Here is a 21,527-nt window from a genome sequence, read left to right as displayed (position 1 = left end):
TTAGAGAGATAGATAGAATATAGATAGATAGAGAGATAGATAGAAAGAAATAAAGAAAGAAAGATAGATAGATAGAGAGATAGATAGATAAATAGATAGATAGATTTGTTTATTTCATAGATAGATACATGAATGGTAAAATAGACAGATAATTATTGAAAGATACAAAAAGTAGATAGATATTGCATAGTGAGTGAGATGTAAGCCTAAGTTTACGAACTTATATCGAGACGAACGTACGGATATTTCCAAGTCATAGATTAGCCCCGCTTCTTAAAGGAGAAGTTCGTGAATTGTCAAAACTTTAAAAATGAAATTCACGGTTTACCAGAATGCATTCTTTTAGTGCACACAAAAAAACACACACACAAGCATAAATAAATAAACAAACATCTTTTTGAATTGAAGCAACACATGTCAGACAATCAAGTACCATTTGGTTGCATAATCTTTGTCTAATAGTCCTAACGGTGTATGTTAATACAATTGCAGCGAGCTATTACCATCTATAATTACTATTATTGAGATTAGTCTTATGTAGCATTTCTGTATCGAAGTTTAAACTTCCCTAACAACTAGCGGGTGCATTAGGTAGCAACGAAAAAGTAACAAGGAAGACAACATCAAATAGTAACAAAGCACAGTAACGAAAATAAAATCTTTTGAAAATTTAAAAAACGAGAGACAGACAAAGTAAGTTATGGAGTAAATGCTCGCTGGCTCTTTGGTCCATAGAAACTTTTCAGAAGACTATTTCTTTTAGCAGCCAAGTAAATCATGTTTCGTCTGTAGAAATATTTTTAATATAGTATTATATGTGCACAACATCTAATCAAATTCTTATAATTAAAGAGTAGCTTCACTAATAAAAATATAATTGCCTAAATACGTTCATTGGTAATCTCAAGATGAGTGTCATAAAAGTTATTATGTATGACGGAAAGACGGTCTTACGGACACAGACGGATGGAAAAAATATAAATACCTCAAAACTTTTTCCAATTGTTTAGCCACGCTTTCATTCTGACTCTCTAGAATATCCCGGATCTCGTCTATTTCAGTTTGCAAAATGTTTCTGAAAAAAAATTGGCATGGGTAAAAATCCGCAACTTTTTTGTTGCAAAAATCCTCCATTAAATCAATAGTATAAGGTGGAATTTCAGTCCGTCTGATTAAAGCAAAATTTCTCAGTAAACAATGGACTGATTAAATTCAGCCTTACAGGCAGCCTTCCTTCTGGTTAAAGCCCGGTTTCAAGCTATTTTCTTAATGGGTGGGGCAACCTCTTGTTAAAAATATCCCACAATTTGTTTTTCACAGTAAGTAAGTATTTTTTTATTAAATGTTGTTTTTTTCATTTGATTTGTTAAACCCATTCCAGTTTTAATGATTAAAACTATGCTTAATTTACAAGAATTAGGGAAAGATAAATAGAAGATAAACTATTTGCTAGTTTTTAGTGGTAATGATAAATGTTGTTCAAATGTAGGCTATGATAAACTTTGTCAAATGTCATCTAATAACATTGGTATTTATGCTAAAAAATTAATTAGTGTTTTTTTGTTACTTGTTCTATCCCTTAATCCCTGGTAATTTCTCTTGTCATGGATAAATACGGTGCGAAAGGCATCCTGAAGGATGTTTATACAAAAAAAAACATTAATGCTTAAAACAGCCAATTTTATCTAATAATTTAAAAATACCTAATTTAAAAAAAAAACCTTTAAAATCTCAAAAAAGGGAATTTTAAACGTTTTTTTAAACATGTCTACAACTAGTTTTTTTGGAACCGAAGCAACACTAAACACCCTTTAAACGTAGGTCTGTCGAACAAGACCGTTAACAAACACAAATTTAGCTGCCCTTTTGTTTAATGAAATTAAAATCTAAAAATCTAAAATAAATAAATTAGCACTGCTAAGAAAATGTCTTATTGAGTTATTTATTAAAAAGAGGTGCAAAAAATTGGCTTAGATGTACCTTAATTGTTATTGTTGTGCTACTTAATAATGATTTTTTTCGTTATTCAGTTCTTTAAAACTAAAAATAAAAATTTATCTGCTTTGTAGGACAACTTATCTTTAACTACTGTGAAACATTTCTTATTGCATTATAAAAAATGTTATTATCATTTTTATCAACTGCTGCTATCTTGTTACCTACGAATTTTTACCAGCAATAAAAATATTTATTTTAGATGGGTCGTATCTTTATAAGTTCATACTTCCTTACTATGCACCTATGCGCAAGGGGCTAAAGGGATAAGATAATGGCCGATAAATTGATGTACGTCAACCATGATGATACACAAAATTATCCCTTCTGTAGATTAAAATTAGTGGTTGAAACGTTTGAACACTCAACTTAATGAGTCTACCAATAAAAATTCACTAATGTCTAAAGAATAAGAAAATCTTATTATAAAACTTTGGGGACTTGTGTAATAAACAGCACATGTCCCCTCTCTCTCCAACCAAAACGTCAGTAGAACAAAATAGGAATGGTTGACATAGTCGACATAACATTATTTAGTGACCTTTTCATAACACGGTCATTTTGTTGATATAATAACAACACAAACATAAAAAACCTGTCATAACACAAAAAAGATAAAGTAAATGTATTATGAAATATGTATATGTGCCTTATATAATAACTTACATATTTTCATATTTGCAGAGAAAGAAGGGTGAGGGATGTAATGTAAACAGTATTGTTCACAGGGATTTACCAGGGTAATGTAATTCTTTGTATGTGTGAAAAAGGGGAGAGCAGTCCTACATAATTTTAGGGGTGTGTTGACAAACCCCAACACCATTTTGAATGTAAATGATTTTTCTCACTGACTTTTATAAACTCGTTCTGCAACTGGTTAGCTTTCCCAAATAATTTTAATTAACCAAAGAAATATTTTTAAATCATATTTGGGGGTATTCATTCATCGTCTAATCCTCTATCACTTAATATCCCGGCATTATGCGAACAGTCATAGATCTGGAAGCTAAGCATTATATAACACAAATTGTGTGTAGAAAACTTACTTTAATTCCACAGGAATATCTCTAACTTGATTCCGAGTATCATCACTTTCTCTGTCACATAACAATTTTCAATTTTAATTAAATTTATATATTATCATTTTATATAAGTAACAGGTTGTCTATGTGTGTAAGTGTGTCTTTCTGTAGCGTAGGATCTCGGTAACTGCTGAACCGATATGGATATACTTTACAGTGAAGTTTCTTACAGGTTCAGGGAAGTTATGAAATTTATTTTTTTGGGTGGGGGGCAACATTCCTTCCTCCCATGAGAAATCACCTATTAAATTAAAAGGTTAAAAATCAACAAATTTAAAATGGCCATACGGACTTTTTGGTAACGATTATAATGTTCCTACGCTTCCTAAATCGTACCTATTGTTATATAAAGATACAACAATTTTAACATGTCTCAATGAACGTAAAGAACTAATCATTACACCAAAACAGCTAACCGTACGGACGGAGTGACCGACCCGAATAATAGAAAAGCTTCGCTTTTAAAAACGATAAAAAGAGCTTGTCAACAGAAACTGTAGAAAGAAACTGTTCTATGGTAGTATTGATAATCACATTTTTAAAATATTTTTTATGAAAAACAAGGATGACAACATTTATAAAAGCGAAGTACTGAAACGATAGGACAAACGGACATTAACACTTGTATAGTGTCATAACTGAATAATCATAATATAAATGTATAAGAGTCAAAGCAAAATTGTAAGTAAATTTGTTGAAAAACTGCTTGATTCAGGATAATGTTTATGGACATACTTACATTTTTAGGACTTGATTATAGAGTTGCTTCGCTTACTACATTATACTTTGTTGTCCCAGGAATCAATATACCAAAAATCAGATCAATCGGATGATTAGATCACATAAAAATTTGTTGTTAAAAAAGTAAAAAAATCAACATGTTTAAAATGGACGTACAGACATTTTGGTGATGATTATAGTTGCTACGCTTTCTAAATCGTACCTAACTATTAAAGGAATCACCATGCAAAATTTGAAATCGATAGGACAATTCTAACATGCCTAAATTAACGAAAAAAGCTATCCGTTACGGACGGACGTAAGGACGGACGTAAGGACGGACCGACCCTAATTATAGAAAAGCTTCGCTTTTAAAAAAACCTTTTTAAATTGAAATTAATGGGTAAATAAAATGAAAATTATTCCTTAGAAGCAGGGATGAGATATCATTAAGCCTGGTCAGCGCTCTAATCATCTCAATATTTCCGATCTTCTCTTTCTTAGCTGTGGGTTCAGATAGCTCTATTCCATTTCTCAACAGCAAGTTTCTAAAATGAATCATTTCAAAGGTTAAGTTTTTCTACATTAAGGGTATCTACCCAATGTTTTATAACCTAATTATCTTATTCATTGACTCAAAAAATTGGGTGTTTTTATTGAATTTATATTTGTAGATTCCAAACTAGTAGAGTCAAAACATTTTAACCAATAATTTTATTATGCAAAAGGAGTAAATTTTTCATTGGGGGATGTATTAAAATCCATTGTCTTATCTCTTAATATCCCTGACACTGTTGGAAACAAACATGGTATTTGACCTTTTATATGTGGTCCAAATGTTTTAACTCAGGGATAATGGGATAAGACAATGTATACATTGAAACAACCCTGATGATGAAACAAAATTACCCCTTCTGTAGGTTAAAATCTCTGCTAGTTTGACGACTACTAGCTTGCAATCAAACAATATTAAGTTTTTGAGCCAACGAATAAAATAATGTGGCCACAAAACTTTGGGTTCCAGTATAATTTACAACACATTATTCCCTACCTCCTTGGGAACAAATGTTTTACTTTGGGATAAAGAAATAGGTCAAAGGATGTTAAATTAATCTCGCATCTAATTCTTGAATTTGAAATTATGATTTTGATAGATTTATAAAATCATGGGTAAGAAATGGGTTCAGATAAAATGGTTCGCCATGTATATCTCCCTTCCTTTGTTATACTTATTAACACTTTTCATTTTAATTTTAAAAATAAAAAGATTTTGTTGGGGCTTTTTTTGTAGGGACAATTTCTATAGTAAAGGTGTACCCTCCCCCACACTACAAATTAGAATCATGTTGGTTGAGCGGTTAGCGAGATCCTTTGGTATACAAAGACATCATTACAAGAGTATTCTTAAAACAATTTTAATTAATGTTCCTAAAAAAGTAGTTAAATAATTATCCCCTTTTCTGATTTTACTACTAAACATGTATGTACGTTTTTAAATCTTGGCCAGAAAAAGGCCAATTTAGAGAGCTTTTAAAGTAATCAAGGGATAAGACAATGAACAATAAATTAATCAGCTGTTTGTGATTGTTAAAATGTCCAATATAGAAAACTTTCATTTAGACTTCAACGTTACAGAAGACAGCAGCAAAAAAATTCAGAATAAAACAGTTTTAATTTTTTGTAATTAAAATTTTTAGGATTTTAAAAAATACACTCTAGAGTCTAGGTTTGTGACAGCTATGCGTTACTATAAAATTGCAAGACGGGTGTTTGTGTCCTGTCTCACTGCTTGCTTTTTCCATCTGTCTGTCTATTTGTTAAAATAAATCTCGCTAACAGCTGGTCCAAGATTGCTATAATTTTTATATTAAAAAAAACTCCTCTTCAAGGTATACGAGAAGCCCTCTTATGGCTTTACAGAAACTGTTATTTTATTTTGTGTTTGTAAAAAGGTAATTGTCTAATGAATTAGCTCACAGCAGAAGTTATAAAGGTCAAATTTTTAGTGTTTCCTAATGGAGAGTTGAATTACATATATAATGCATTATCTAATAACCAAAAAAAAACTAATTTAAATTCTTCAAATTTATTTATCACTTTTCAAGCTTTTCTATACTAAGGGTCAGTGTGTTAGTACAATTACATCTATTTAGATGTCGGAAGGGATAAGACTATGGCCGATAAATTGAAGTATATCCCTAATTTTGAAACACAAAATTATCTCCTCTGATTAATTGGTTGAAAAGTTTAAACGCCGCCAGTTTGAACTAGCCAATAAAGATCTTGATTATTTACCCATAGTTTTTGATCCAACAAGGGATTTTAAAACTTTCGGTACTATTATAGATCCTTAAAAAATTGAGTTATATGTAAGGAAGTTGTTCTAATTTTTGTGATCTAAGGAGCAAAGTTCCTTTATAGGTAAACTCATAAAAAGTCTTAACGTTCACTTTTGGTCACAATAATGGTCGAACTGTTGGATATGCGTACGGACAGGCAGACATACTTTGTTATAGATTAGCTGCGCTACTACTAGAAATACTAAAGGCCCCACCTTAGTCCAGAAGTTTCAGATTTTATAATGTCTGTAATAGAATTCTGATTCTTTATCAAGGATTTTAATTCTTGAAATCTCTCCTCCTCCTACAAAATAAATAATTAGACCTCACTGCAGTGGGTGTGTATATCAATATTCACCGAAATAAATTTCTCAATAATTGTTATGAAGATAAAGACCATTTCACTTCAGAAAATTTATTTACTATAGACTGTTCTTCGCATTGGTTTAAACCCCTATAAGTAATCTTTTTTTTTGTGATTCAGCCCATGAAAGCTTTGTTGTTATTTACTGCTTAGGAGAGTTTTTGACAATAAACTACCACAATGAAGTGGGGGAGAGAGGGGTGTAAATTAATCATACAGTGGTTTGGTGAAGTTTTTAAACTGAAATTTTTATAAGGACGTTCATCATTATTTTCGTTTTTTCCCTTACGCACATGACGTTTTTGAATTATTAGGTTATACATTTTGTATCGTAAAATACCCCCCGGTTACTTGTACCATAGAAACAGATATTTTTATTGTTTATTGCAACTTGTTTTTTTAATTTAAGTTGCGTTAACGGTGAAATAAGACCATAATGTTACATGAAATTAAACACCAAAAGGCACTTTGTAACATTTAATAAATGATACTAACACAGCGCAGCTACTCTATAGCTAGGAAAAATCTTCTGTTCATCAGACTTCTTCAAAAGGTTTAGAGTTTGATTAAAATTTCTTTTTCTTTTTTAAAATCTTTTATTTTAATGGCTATCTCTTCCACTATTTTTAAAAGCGAAGCTTTTCTATAATTAGGGTCGGTCCGTCCGTTCGTACGTCCGTCCGTCCGTCACGGATAGCTTTCTGTTCTGACATTATACAAGTGTTAATGTCCGTTTGTCCTACCGTTTCAGAGCTTCGCTTTTATGGATGTTGTCATCCTTGTTTTATATAGAATTTGTTATATCTTATATTATTTTAAAAGGCGGGTTTAGCTGACATATTATTGAATTTCTATATAAATAGGACTGCTTTTATAGAAAATAAGGATTATTTATTTGCCAACCAAGATGCATCTTTCAGCCGCTGCAATTATTAACACAATTACGCAACTTCCTTATGACAAACTGAGAAAAAATTCTCCACTTATTGAATTATTTTATTTTTACATTTTTACAAAGCAGTAAATAAGGGTTCCTTAAAAAATAGTTTAACACAAGACAATTGTAAAGACAGAAGTCTCTGCAGAAGTCATGTGGAGATTGAATTCTTATCAAGTACTCTTCTTATTAAGTTTTAAAGCAAACGAATGAGAGGGTATGTTTGTAAAACTTTGGGGACCTTTATAAATTACAGTCCAATACATAGCTGCCTAAATCCAGCTTAACCTAACGTCACCAAAATAAAAATGAGAAGGAGAAAGGTGTAACGGTTATAGGAATATGAAAGATAAAGTATTAATCCCGTCAATAAATAAAAATTAAATTTCGGTATTATCCTCTTAGAATTTTTTTTTCAATATTGAAAATTTGAGTACCCCCCCCCCCCCCCCCCGGCAGCGAAATATGAACTCTGGCCGCAGCGCTCGGCTCCCTAGCCTGCCTAGCCGCAGCGCTCGGCCCCCTTGCCTGCCTAGCCGCAGCGCTCGCCCCCCTTGCCTGCCTAGCCGCAGCGCTCGGCTCCCTAGCCTAAAACCTAACCTAAATTAAAATAGTTGTTCGTCGGTAGTCGGGGGGGAGAAGGGGGGGGGGGGTGGTACAAAATTGAAAAAAATTGAAAATAAATTTTCTAAGAGGATAACGCCAAATTTCTTTTTTGGCAGTAAAAAATTAGTTGTAAAAATTAAGATTTCTCATCCAACTACTTCAACCCAGATAATTTATTCTTTTTAAAGCAAAACCTATTTTAGAATATTTTTGAGTAAGTTCTACTTTTAGTTTAATGTCCCCTCCCTACCTAATTTGTGTATCTTTGTGTACAACAAATTTAAAACTAAAATCAAAGTATCCTTTTTTGTTGTATGGTAGGCACGGACATAAATTGATCTGTTATTTTTCAAGACTCACGATTGTATGATTTTGAGATGAAACAAATATTTCAATTGGGATGCATTCTTAGCAGGGAAACAGGCATATGACAATGGGAAACAAATTAAGCTTCCAGTCCAGAAAATAATACAATTAGGGGTGGTAGATTACATTAACTTACGGCTAACCTTTATGGTTCCAAACCTTTTGATTGCACTACATTTGTCTTAATGTTGTAACTGTGGATAATACTGAGTCGAACCTATCTATGAGATGTGTCACGGCTCATACTATTGTTTTTATTGTCACGCATCTGACACAGCAACCCGTGATATAGTTTAAAATGTTTGTAGTTATTACTTAGATACGAAAAGGGAGTTGAGACGACAATCTCAGTTTTGAAATATTTATCTCTTATTTATCTATCCATTTATCCCTTGATGAATATACTCAAAATACAAAGACATGGATAAAGGGTTTTAAAATTGTTAAATAGATTTATTTAATCTTATTCGCATTACAGCTTTTACTATAAAATTAAAGGAAACCCATATATGTTAATAAATAGCGTAGATAATTTATAACAAGTTTGAGCAAACAGACCTCATAGATTTGGACGTATGTTAAAAATAATGTAATTTTCTTTTTAATGAAAGCCTTTGTGTGGTAATATTTTATCCATTTTTATTATATTTTTTATGTATACAAACATGTATCTTATTATTTGCATCATACAGTCAGGGACATAAAACCACTACTATATTTTAAGATATTTATTTCTCTACCCCCCCCCCCCAAAAAAAAAAATATGTGATAAATTTTTTTGGCTAAGATATTTTCTAAGTGAAATGGTATATTGATCAGTCTAGGCGTTTATCTTACTGGACGTATAGACATACATAAATTTTCATAAAGTCAGAAAGGTGGTAGTAGACGTAGAAGCATAAAAGTGTATGGAATCTAATAAAAAAAACATTACTTTGAAATTATTTGATGTTCATTATTAGTAGGAAAGTGAAGGAGGTTTGATGTCCTCAACTGTAATACATAATATGTGACTACACTGTATAATTCTACAAAAATATACAAGCTCATTTTACCACAGAGTTAAACTGTACCTTTACTCTAAAGTTCATTCTAGAACTACTAAAAATCTACGTCACTAGATACCTCTAGAGGCATTTGCAAGTCGATCTCATACTTTTTAGTTTTGTAAAGAAAAGAAAAATGTAATTTCTCCGGGGGGGGGGGGGGGGGCGTGGATGTTTTTTTTCCTGGAGCGATTTCTCTTGGTGGGTTAGAGGTACCCACCACCTAAAAAACTCTTTTTTTAAAATAACAAAATAATTAAAATAACTTTTATAATGTATTTATAAATCAGTTTAATTACAGTAGCATCTTATAGTTCGTGCCCAAAAAAAATGACGTCATACAATACAAATGACTAATGATAGGCCAGTATACATTTTACAATTGGTCAAATACAATGGCTAGCCTATTATTGGTCATTTTAATGTATGACGTCGTTTTCCAATTTTATAAGCTGCTTCTTAAATAAACAAGGATGACAACATCCATAAAAGCGAAGCACTGAAACGGTAGGACAAACGGACATTAACACTTGTATAGTATCTGAACTGAAAAATCTGAAAATGTACAATAAATGTCGAATCAAAATTGTAGGTAAATTTGTTGAAAAACTGCTTAAAAACAGGATAATGTTTATGGACATACTTACATTTTTGGACTTAATTATAGAGTTGCTTCGCTTATAATATTGTTCTTTGTTGTCCCAGGAATCAATATACCAAAAATCAGATCAAACGGATAATTAAAACACTTGAAAATTTGTTGTTAAAAAAGTAGAAAAATCAACATGTTTAAAATGGACGTACGGACATTCTGGTAATGATTATAGAGTTGCTTTCTAAATCGTACCCAACTACTACAGGAATCATCATGCAAAGTTTGAAATCGATAGGACAATTCTAACATGCCTAAATTAACGAATAAAAGCTATCTATCTCGGACTGACGTACGGACGGACGGACGTACGGACGGACGGACCGACCCTAATTATAGAAAAGCTTCGCTTTTAAAAATCGTTTTGAGATAATAAGACAATATTCTTTTTTTTTAAGGGGGGGGGGGGAGGGTCTTTGTAAACATAAGGGAATATTACTAAAGTTCATGAAATTGTATCATACATTTTTTTCCTGGCAAATGCTAATTTTATTTCAAGAAAATTGCACAGTTTAGAGCAATAAACATTATCAAACAATACAATTAAGGAGGGATTTGTTTCCAAAAAAAAATAAAAACTTTTCCACTGATTTAAAGAGTCGCTATGCAGAAATTAACAGGGTAAAATATGAGGACAATTATCCTATTTTCACTAAGGTTAAGATCTCAATAACTACTGAACCGAATGAGTTTTTCATATAAGGGAAGCTTGACATAGGTCCCAGGATGGTTTTAGACTGTTACATTTTTTGATTCAAGCCTTTGATAGTTTTAGGATTCTTTTTTGTCTTTCCCTGACCCTTTCAATCAGAAGTGCAACAATAATAACATAAAGAAGGTGTATCAACTTTTTTTTTATAGCTAGCCGGTTCTTTTAGTAAGTAGTAGATGTAAAATTTTTCATAGAATTCAGATATGCAATCGGTTTTTTTGTAGACCTCTTATTTTTTAAGTAATTTAAGTTTTAAAAAAAAAATTAAGTCGATTTTAAGGTACTAAAATGCAACAAAAAAAAGAAAGAAAATGGCCATTATGAACAAAAATAGTAAGATCTTTAATTTGACACCTTACTTTTTCAATTCTGTCAGGTAATTATTGAAAAAATCGATTTTTTTAAACCCACAAGAATAAAAACTTTGAACTTAATTTTATTATTTCACAGATAAAAAAATATGGGTTCATATATACCTTTAGAATCAGAAAAATATTACAAATTCATTGTAAGCAAAATTGAAAAAAAAAGTTTACAATATAGTATATAAACTACAATAAAAGGAATTGGATCATGGAAAGAAAACAAAGTCATTCCTAAATTAGGACAGAAGTCACCTTCCTAGGAAGGACATAAGTAGCCTTCCTCAAGTGAGAAATTGTTAGATGAAGGGCATAACATGCCTCCCTTAACAAAGATTTTGCAAGATTGAGGACATAAGTAGCCTCCCTTCACCTTATAAAACCTAGCTTTTTGATCCTTCACATAGCAAAATCTTGCATAAAATTGGTTTTTGGTCCATCACATAGCAAATTCTTGGAAAACTTAGCTATTCTGTCCTTCACATAGCTAATTCTTGCAAAACATAGCAAATTCTTACAAAACATAGCAAATTCTTACAAAACATAGCAAATTCTTACAAAACATAGCAAATTCTTGCAAAACATAGCAAATTCTTACAAAACATAGCAAATTCTTGCAAAACATAGCAAATTCTTACAAAATATAGCAAATTCTTGCAAAACATAGCAAATTCTTACAAAACATAGCAAATTCTTGCAAAACATAGCAAATTCTTACAAAACATAGCAAATTCTTAGAAAACTTAGCTTTTCTGTCCTTCACATAGCAAATTCTTGCAAAACATAGCAAATTCTTGCAAAACATAGCAAATTCATGCAAAACATAGCAAATTCTTGCTAAACATAGCAAATTCTTGCAAAACATAGCAAATTCTTGAAAAACTTAGCTTTTTTGTCCTTCACATAGCAAATTCTTGCAAAACATAGCAAATTCTTGGAAAACTTAGCTTTTCTGTCCTTCACATAGCTAATTCTTGCAAAACATAGCAAATTCTTACAAAACATAGCAAATTCTTGCAAAACATAGCAAATTCTTACAAAACATAGCAAATTCTTGCAAAACATAGCAAATTCTTACAAAAAATAGCAAATTCTTGCAAAACATAGCAAATTCTTACAAAAAATAGCAAATTCTTGCAAAACATAGCAAATTCTTACAAAACATAGCAAATTCTTGCAAAACATAGCAAATTCTTGCAAAACATGGCAAATTCTTAGAAAACTTAGCTTTTCTGTCCTTCACATAGCTAATTCTTGCAAAACATAGCAAATTCTTACAAAATATGGCAAATTCTTGCAAAACATTGCAAATTCTTACAAAACATAGCAAATTCTTGCAAAACATAGCAAATTCTTACAAAATATAGCAAATTCTTGCAAAACATTGCAAATTCTTACAAAACATAGCAAATTCTTGCAAAACATAGCAAATTCTTACAAAACCTAGCAAATTCTTGCAAAACATAGCAAATTCTTACAAAACATAGCAAATTCTTGGAAAACTTAGCTTTTCTGTCCTTCACATACCTAATTCTTGCAAAACATAGCAAATTCTTGCAAAACATAGCAAATTCTTACAAAACATAGCAAATTCTTGCAATACATAGCAAATTCTTGCAAAACATGGCAAATTCTTGCAAAACATAGCAAATTCTTGGAAAACTTAGCTTTTTTGTCCTTCACACAACAAATTCTTGCAAAACATAGCAAATTCTTGGAAAACTTAGCTTTTCTGTCCTTCACATAGCTAATTCTTGCAAAACATAGCAAATTCTTACAAAACATAGCAAATTCTTGCAAAACATAGCAAATTCTTACAAAACATAGCAAATTCTTGCAAAACATAGCAAATTCTTACAAAAAATAGCAAATTCTTGCAAAACATAGCAAATTCTTACAAAACATAGCAAATTCTTGCAAAACACAGCAAATTCTTGCAAAACATGGCAAATTCTTAGAAAACCTAGCTTTTCTGTCCTTCACATAGCTAATTCTTGCAAAACATAGCAAATTCTTACAAATTATAGCAAATTCTTGCAAAACATTGCAAATTCTTACAAAACATAGCAAATTCTTGCAAAACATAGCAAATTCTTACAAAACATAGCAAATTCTTGCAAAACATAGCAAATTCTTACAAAACATAGCAAATTCTTGGAAAACTTAGCTTTTCTGTCCTTCACATAGCCAATTCTTGCAAAACATAGCAAATTCTTGCAAAACATAGCAAATTCTTACAAAACATAGCAAATTATTGCAAAACATAGCAAATTCTTGCAAAACATGGCAAATTCTTAGAAAACTTAGCTTTTCTGTCCTTCACATAGCTAATTCTTGCAAAACATAGCAAATTCTTACAAAACATAGCAAATTCTTGCAAAACATTGCAAATTCTTACAAAACATAGCAAATTCTTGCAAAACATAGCAAATTCTTACAAAACATAGCAAATTCTTACAAAACATAGCAAATTCTTGCAAAACATAGCTAATTCTTACAAAACATAGCAAATTCTTGGAAAACTTAGCTTTTCTGTCCTTCACATAGCTAATTCTTGCAAAACATAGCAAATTCTTACAAAACATAGCAAATTCTTGCAAAACATAGCAAATTCTTGCAAAACATGGCAAATTCTTAGAAAACCTAGCTTTTCTGTCCTTCACATAGCTAATTCTTGCAAAACATAGCAAATTCTTGCAAAACATAGCAAATTCTTACAAAACATAGCAAATTCTTGGAAAACTTAGCTTTTCTGTCCTTCACATAGCCAATTCTTGCAAAACATAGCAAATTCTTGCAAAACATAGCAAATTCTTACAAAACATAGCAAATTATTGCAAAACATAGCAAATTCTTGCAAAACATGGCAAATTCTTAGAAAACTTAGCTTTTCTGTCCTTCACATAGCTAATTCTTGCAAAACATAGCAAATTCTTACAAAACATAGCAAATTCTTGCAAAACATTGCAAATTCTTACAAAACATAGCAAATTCTTGCAAAACATAGCAAATTCTTACAAAACATAGCAAATTCTTACAAAACATAGCAAATTCTTGCAAAACATAGCTAATTCTTACAAAACATAGCAAATTCTTGGAAAACTTAGCTTTTCTGTCCTTCACATAGCTAATTCTTGCAAAACATAGCAAATTCTTGCAAAACATAGCAAATTCTTACAAAACATAGCAAATTCTTGCAAAACATAGCAAATTCTTGCAAAACATGGCAAATTCTTAGAAAACTTAGCTTTTCTGTCCTTCACATAGCTAATTCTTGCAAAACATAGCAAATTCTTACAAAATATAGCAAATTCTTGCAAAACATTGCAAATTCTTACAAAACATAGCAAATTCTTGCAAAACATAGCAAATTCTTACAAAACATAGCAAATTCTTGCAAAACATAGCAAATTCTTACAAAACATAGCAAATTCTTGCAAAACATAGCAAATTCTTACAAAACATAGCAAATTCTTGCAAAAAATAGCAAATTCTTACAAAACATAGCAAATTCTTGCAAAACATAGCAAATTCTTACAAAACATAGCAAATTCTTGGAAAACTTAGCTTTTCTGTCCTTCACATAGCTAATTCTTGCAAAACATAGCAAATTCTTACAAAAAATAGCAAATTCTTGCAAAACATAGCAAATTCTTGCAAAACATAGCAAATTCTTACAAAACATAGCAAATTCTTGCAAAACACAGCAAATTCATACAATGAGGGTCCCAAACTCAAAAACGATTTTTCAGCGCGATCCGACCACCGGTTCTCAAGATACGGTGACCTGGTGTCCTTGGTACCGACGGTAAGATTTGGGAAATGGTTCGAATCCTTAGTAAATTTAGCTAAGTCCAAAAATTTTCTGACACTTAGAATATTTTCGACCTGGTGTCCTCTTAGTAGGTACGCTTGGTGTCACTTAGGTATTTTTCTTCAAAAATTTGACTAAGTGTCAAAATATTTTTAGACTTAGCCAAATTTACTAAGGATTCGAACCATTTCCCAAATCTTACAGTTGGTACCAAGGACACCAGGTCACCGTATCTCAAGAATTGGTGGTCGGATCGCGCTGAAAATTCGTTTTTGAGTTTGGGACTCTTATTGCAAGAATTTGCTATGTTTTGCAAGAATTTGCTATGTGAAGGACAGAAAAGCTAAGTTTTCCAAGAATTTGCTATGTTTTGCAAGAATTTGCTATGTTTTTCAAAAATTTGCTATGTTTTGTAAGAATTTGCTATGTTTTGCAAGAATTTGCTATGTTTTGTAAGAATTTGCAATGTTTTGCAAGAATTTGCTATGTTTTGTAAGAATTTGCTATGTTTTGCAAGAATTAGCTATGTGAAGGACAGAAAAGCTAAGTTTTCCAAGAATTTGCTATGTTTTGCAAGAATTTGCTATGTTTTGCAAAAATTTGCTATGTTTTGCAAGAATTTGCTATGTTTTGCAAGAATTTGCTATGTTTTGCAAGAATTTGCTATGTTTTGTAAGAATTTGCTATGTTTTGCAAGAATTTGCTATGTTTTGTAAGAATTTGCAATGTTTTGCAAGAATTTGCTATGTTTTGTAAGAATTTGCTATGTTTTGCAAGAATTAGCTATGTGAAGGACAGAAAAGCTAAGTTTTCCAAGAATTTGCTATGTTTTGTAAGAATTTGCTATGTTTTGCAAGAATTTGCTATGTTTTGTAAGAATTTGCTATGTTTTGCAAGAATTTGCTATGTTTTGTAAGAATTTGCAATGTTTTGCAAGAATTTGCTATGTTTTGTAAGAATTTGCTATGTTTTGCAAGAATTAGCTATGTGAAGGACAGAAAAGCTAAGTTTTCCAAGAATTTGCTATGTTTTGCAAGAATTTGCTATGTTTTGCAAGATGAAGGACATAAGCAGCCTTCCTAATGTAAGAATTTGTCAGACAAAGGACATAAGTCACCTCCCTTAAGTTAGATTTTGTTAGATGAAGGACATAAGTAGCCTTCCTCAGTGACTTCTGTCCTAATTAGGAATGACTTTGTTTTCTTTCCATGATCCGGAATTATATGAAAATATCATATTATATTGTACAGGCAACGTCTTAATTCTTGAATTGAGTATAAAAATGGGAAGGGGGTAAAGAGGGGGTAAAGAGGGGGTAAAAAAGGGAAGACGATAGTGTTGCCTGAACAAAAAATACAATTGGCCATTTGTTTAATTTTTAATTTTTTTACTTTTTTTCAATTTTGCTTACAATGGATTCGTAATATTTTTCTGATTCTAAAGGTATATATGAACCCATGTTTTTTATGTCTGTTTGAGAAAATATTTAGGTCTAAAGTTTTTATTAAACCGAGGTTAAAAAAATAGATTTTTTCAATAATTACTCAACAGCATTTTAAAAGTAAGGTGTCAAATTAAAGATCTTACTATTTTTGTTCTTACTGGCCATTTTCTTCTTTTATTTTGTTGCGTTTTAGTACCTTAAAACCGACTTAATTATTTTTTTTAAAAACTTAAATTACTTAAAAAATAAGAGGTCTACAAAAAAACCGATTGCATAACTGAATTCTATGAAAAATTTTACATCTACTACTTACTAAAAGAACCGGCTAGCTATAAAAAAAAAGTTAATACACCTTCTTTAAAAAAAACCTTCAAATTTACTTTTACATACATTTACTCCGGGGCTGCTATTCAGCCAATTAATTCCATTTGAAATTGCCGAAAATCAAATATTATGTTCGAGTAAAGTTGGAGTAAACTTTTTTTGTGTAGCGGAAAGGGAAGTGGGTAAGAGGGGGAGAAAAAAGGGAAGGGGGTTGAGGGAAAGTTTTCACTTATAATTGTTTGTCAGAAGAACATTCCCTTTTCCCTGACATTTATTTAGTTAACCAACATTGTTACTTACCCAAAGACCTCAACTATAAAAATGGCTTGCTTTAGAATAAATTAATTTTTTTTGTAAGGGCACTTAGCATCCGCATACAAACAATAAAACAATTATGTCATGCCAACATTCTACTTTTTTGGAATACAACTTTTAGCATCATTTTAAAACTTTTAAGTTCCGTAAATATAACTCTAGGAATAAACGAATAAAGATTTTCCATCCCAAATAAAGATAAAAAATTATACCTATTGTAATTATTGGGGCTCCACTTGTTTGGAACCAACCAATCAAAATTCAATAGAAGAATCGAAAGTTTTAAAGGCAACGTTATAATTAAACTTTGGGTTCCAATGTAATTTAAAGTTCAATGTCCCCTCCGTCTCTGGGGGGGGGGGGGGGCCCGGGGGGGGTATAGTAGCTTTTTAGTAGACAAAGAAACTGAACAAACACCCCAACAATTTTTAATTTTATCCGAAGTAACCCTTCGATTGCACGACCCTTGTCTAAAGAGTCTAAATATAAGTCTACCCTAAACTTTAGTTTTAAAAAGAATTCTTTGTTTTTAGGGAGAAGGGGGGGGGGGGGGGGTTCATGAAGATTTCCAAAATATTTGTATATAAACCTTCCCTGGTCCTAATAGAAGCTTCACCCTGTAAAGGTGAACCATTTCAGTCTAGCGGTTAAAGAGATCCTTCGCTACAGACAGACACACAGACATATCGATCGACATCTACTTACTTTCATATGAGGATTAACTATTAACTACAAAACAATAACCAACCTTTAATTCTTCAATTTTCTTAGAAATCTTGTCAACAATATTGATAGAATTTCTAGCACTCGAACCAATATCCGTCTTGTCCGTTGTCTTGGATTTTCTTTTGGTTTCCTGGATCTTTTTCCTTTTCTCGCCAAGATCTTCAACTTTTTTAACCAGTTTCAATGCTTTTTGGATCAGGCCTAATGGTTTTAATAGAAGACTTTTATTAATATTTTCCAAAATATTTTTGTTTAGTGGCGATGCTACTCTTTAAAAGTTAGTTCATGTGTCTGTCTGTCCCTTTTTATTGAATCCTTTACCGTTTTAAAGATCCTAATAGACAAAATACTATAAATAAATGAATAAAGTCTCTTATTTTCCTGAAAGATTTTTGGACTGTTTTGTTTTCCTAGGAATCCTGTCGTTTTCTGGTAGGTTGACCAGCTGAGTAAGGTAGTTGTCTTCATCTCTTAGCTCTTTAAACAGGGCCTCTAACTCTTTCCTATAAAGATAGATTGATTATAGATTGAAAGATGAATAGACCAATGTACAAATTTATAGATATACAGAATAGAAAATTTAAATTAATTATATATTGACAGATAGATAGATTTTGAACAAATAAATTGATAGATAGATGTACTAAAAGATAGATAAAAAGATTATTCATGGATTGTAAGATAGGTAAAAAGATAGAAAGATGGATATGATAGATGGTGCATTACAATACTTTTAAAGGTCTAGCTGTTGATTTAAATTTGGTTTCTACAATGTACTGGTGTCAAAATCCTTTACACCAACAATTTTGATTTAAATAAGGGGTAATTTGGTTTATCATAGTTGGGAAGAATGTTAATTTATATATAACCCATGCTCTCTTAAGATCCCTGGAGTTTAAGATCAAGCTTGCTATTATTTTTTCCATAAATGTAACAATAATGAAAGAGATGAGTTAAAATTACACCTTACGGGCAAATATTAAATATTAAACACTAACAAAGTGTTAACAGTGTAATTTCAAAAGAAAAACAAGTATTAAGCAAATGCATTTTTAATAAAAAATATTTTTGAATGAAAAGCGTGAAGATTTTTAGCTTTTTCTATCAAAATATCTATCTAACAGAATCTATCTATCTACTTTTAGAATATACCTATCTATAATCTATATATCATCAGAATCTTTCTATATATCTTTTAGAAACTATATATCTATCAATCAGAATCTATCTATCTATGTATCCATATATCTTACTTTTGTTCTTCTAATTCTCCAGCAAAAAGAACTTCCTCCAGAGTTAATATTTCTTCACTACCCTCGTATTCGCTGCTCACGTCAGTTTTATCCCTGTTTTTTTTATCAAATATATGTTTGTTAGGCAATATAATAGTGGTTTCTCCTCCCCTCTCCCTCCCTTACTTAGGCACAGCAGACAATTTTTACTTAATTTTGAGGGGGAGGGGTTGTGCTAGCTTAACAAAATAAGGGAAAGTACCATTTATTATAGCACAGCTTCTCTATAACTTGAGAATGTCCGTACAATTGGAGCATAGATATAATTTTTGTATTACCCAATTCCAATAAAATATACTACTAAAGTAGATTAAAATTATTGGTAGAAACTTTTGGACACTTTTACTTTTTATACCCCATTTATGTTTAATGACATCATAATTGTACTTATTTTTTATTTCTCATTTAAACTACACTAGTTGCTGCGTCCCTAGCCAATGGGGGAGGACGGGGTAAAGCAGAGAAAGAGCAAAAAATCACTCCAAGGCATTTGTCATGTGTCATGTGTGACGTCAAAAAATACGTCTAAAAAGGAAGGATGAGCGGAGAAGTGGGAAAGAGGTGGATTTTTATGACGTCACACATGTCACTTTAGGCTTTCTCAAAGGTTTCAATAAAAAGTACAAAATTTGCACCAACAGTTGCCGAGATCTTTATCTTCAGACATCTTTATATTTTAAAATATATTTGATTCCCCTGCCTGTCATTAGTAGGGTAATCGTAATAATATTCATTTTCCCGCGATTCTTGAAATATATGTTCTTGTTTTCTTTCTGTTGTACTGGATACACGCAGGGGAGCTTCGGTTCCCTAAAATAAAATGAAATTAAGTTTATCAAAATTACATAACGGCTGGATATATTTGTCCATGATTCTCTGGAAAGCTTATTATTAGTTTACTAACTAAGATTAAAGAGGGATAGGTCAAATGTTGATACTTTTATTTTTATTGTTGTATCAATTTAATTTGAAGATTGGTATGTATATTGTATATTGTATATCAACTTATATGCATCTATTGTTCTCTCCCTATTTACATTAAGTATTTTCTGAAAACCAATTTAAAGAGAATTACTTAACCCTACTTTTAAAAGATCAACGTCTAAAGATTAAAGGACACCTATTCCTTCAAACAAGAATAAAACAATTAATATTCATAGATAGCGAAACATAAAACAATATGACATACAAGGATAGATGTTTATTGGTCAGCGTAATCCCCAGCAAAAAAAAAACAGAAAACAATCTTATACAGCATTCGATTAATTACTTTTAATATACAGCGTTCGAATAATCAGATTTTTCATACAGTAATACCGTCCTAATATATAACATACAAAAGCAGTTATAGAGTAGGTTCTTACTGGTCATTGGAATCTTGTAAATGGAAATTTGTAGCTTTACTTTAATAGCAGAAAAATGGACAGACAGAATAAAATTTGAATTAGGGAATTTATTACATGATTAAAATTTCTGAATATTTTGCCCTGTGTTGCAAATTATGTGTGCAAATTTTTGCATATAAAGCATGTATTTAGAATATGTAATAGATAGTTAGGATATCTTATTTCTATTCATAGCTTATTTATTTTATAGTTTTACTATAAATATATTCTTTAGTAGCAGGATGTAGGGTTGTATGTGTTTGTGTGAGTGTGTGTGTGGATCAAATATGTCTAAAATTCATTGAAGTTTTGTAATAACAAGTTTGTTTATCTGATATTTACGTTAACATTATAACTAATGCTAATACTTTTTTTTTTTTAATTTATTAATTTTTGATATACTAGCGGGTACGTCTCTAGGATGAGGGGAGGGTGGAAGTTGACCCCCCTTCTTTTAATTTCAGTTTAAAAAGAAATAGTAAAAAAATTAGGATGGGGGTAATTTTTTGTATGGGATATTTTTATTTTGGTGGTAACTCCTAGGACCTATGAGGAGCACACTGTATTAGAAAAACCATATCGGTTCAGCGGTTACCAAGACCCTTCGGTACAGACAGACTGACAGACACAGATCCAGTTACTTTAATACAAGGATAAGCTAAAACCAAAAATTTTAAAAAAGAATTCATAACTTAAATATCTTGTCATGTGTGGTGTGTTACTGCATTTTTAAAAAGTAATAATGTATGTTTGAAATTTTTAGAGTTTTCATCCTTTATCTATTTTACATTTACAATTTACATGCTCGTATCTTTTCAAAAGTTTTATGATATTTAAACAAAATTTAAAAAAAGATTTAGGTAAACAAATCACTTTTAATAACAAGGAATGTTTTGTGCATAAATAGCAAAGAGTAAAACACACAATTAAAAGTAATAAAGAAAGAAATATTTCTTTCTCGTTCCTTTACCTATCCCTGTATTACTTTTATATATAAACTAATATTGTATATAGACAAACCAACAAAAAAAGATAAATAAAATAGA

The 21,527-nt window shown here is 31.0% G+C and overlaps 1 protein-coding gene across 1 annotated transcript in view; it reads right to left on the bottom strand.

Annotated features, from left to right (window-relative positions):
- The window catches only part of LOC145326574 (uncharacterized), a 37,703-nt gene extending 18,247 nt beyond the window's left edge, over positions 1–19,456 (bottom strand). Inside the window, exons 1-8 of the mRNA XM_080169945.1 lie at positions 19,452–19,456; positions 19,058–19,150; positions 18,188–18,307; positions 17,827–18,007; positions 6,352–6,440; positions 4,225–4,345; positions 3,042–3,094; positions 986–1,075 (exon numbers count right to left, since the gene is read on the bottom strand). Coding sequence (XP_080026071.1) covers positions 986–1,075; positions 3,042–3,094; positions 4,225–4,345; positions 6,352–6,440; positions 17,827–18,007; positions 18,188–18,307; positions 19,058–19,150; positions 19,452–19,456 — 752 coding nt within the window. The remainder of the gene's footprint in view (positions 1–985; positions 1,076–3,041; positions 3,095–4,224; positions 4,346–6,351; positions 6,441–17,826; positions 18,008–18,187; positions 18,308–19,057; positions 19,151–19,451) is intronic.
- Between the last annotated feature and the right edge of the window lie 2,071 nt (positions 19,457–21,527).

This window comes from Acartia tonsa, chromosome 8 (assembly GCF_053477335.1).
Source record: "Acartia tonsa isolate MP-2025a chromosome 8, ASM5347733v1, whole genome shotgun sequence".
NCBI classification, from domain to species: Eukaryota; Metazoa; Arthropoda; class Copepoda; order Calanoida; family Acartiidae; genus Acartia; species Acartia tonsa.
The sequence above is the reverse complement of the archived record's forward strand: the minus strand, read 5'-3'. Positions and strand labels throughout refer to the sequence as shown.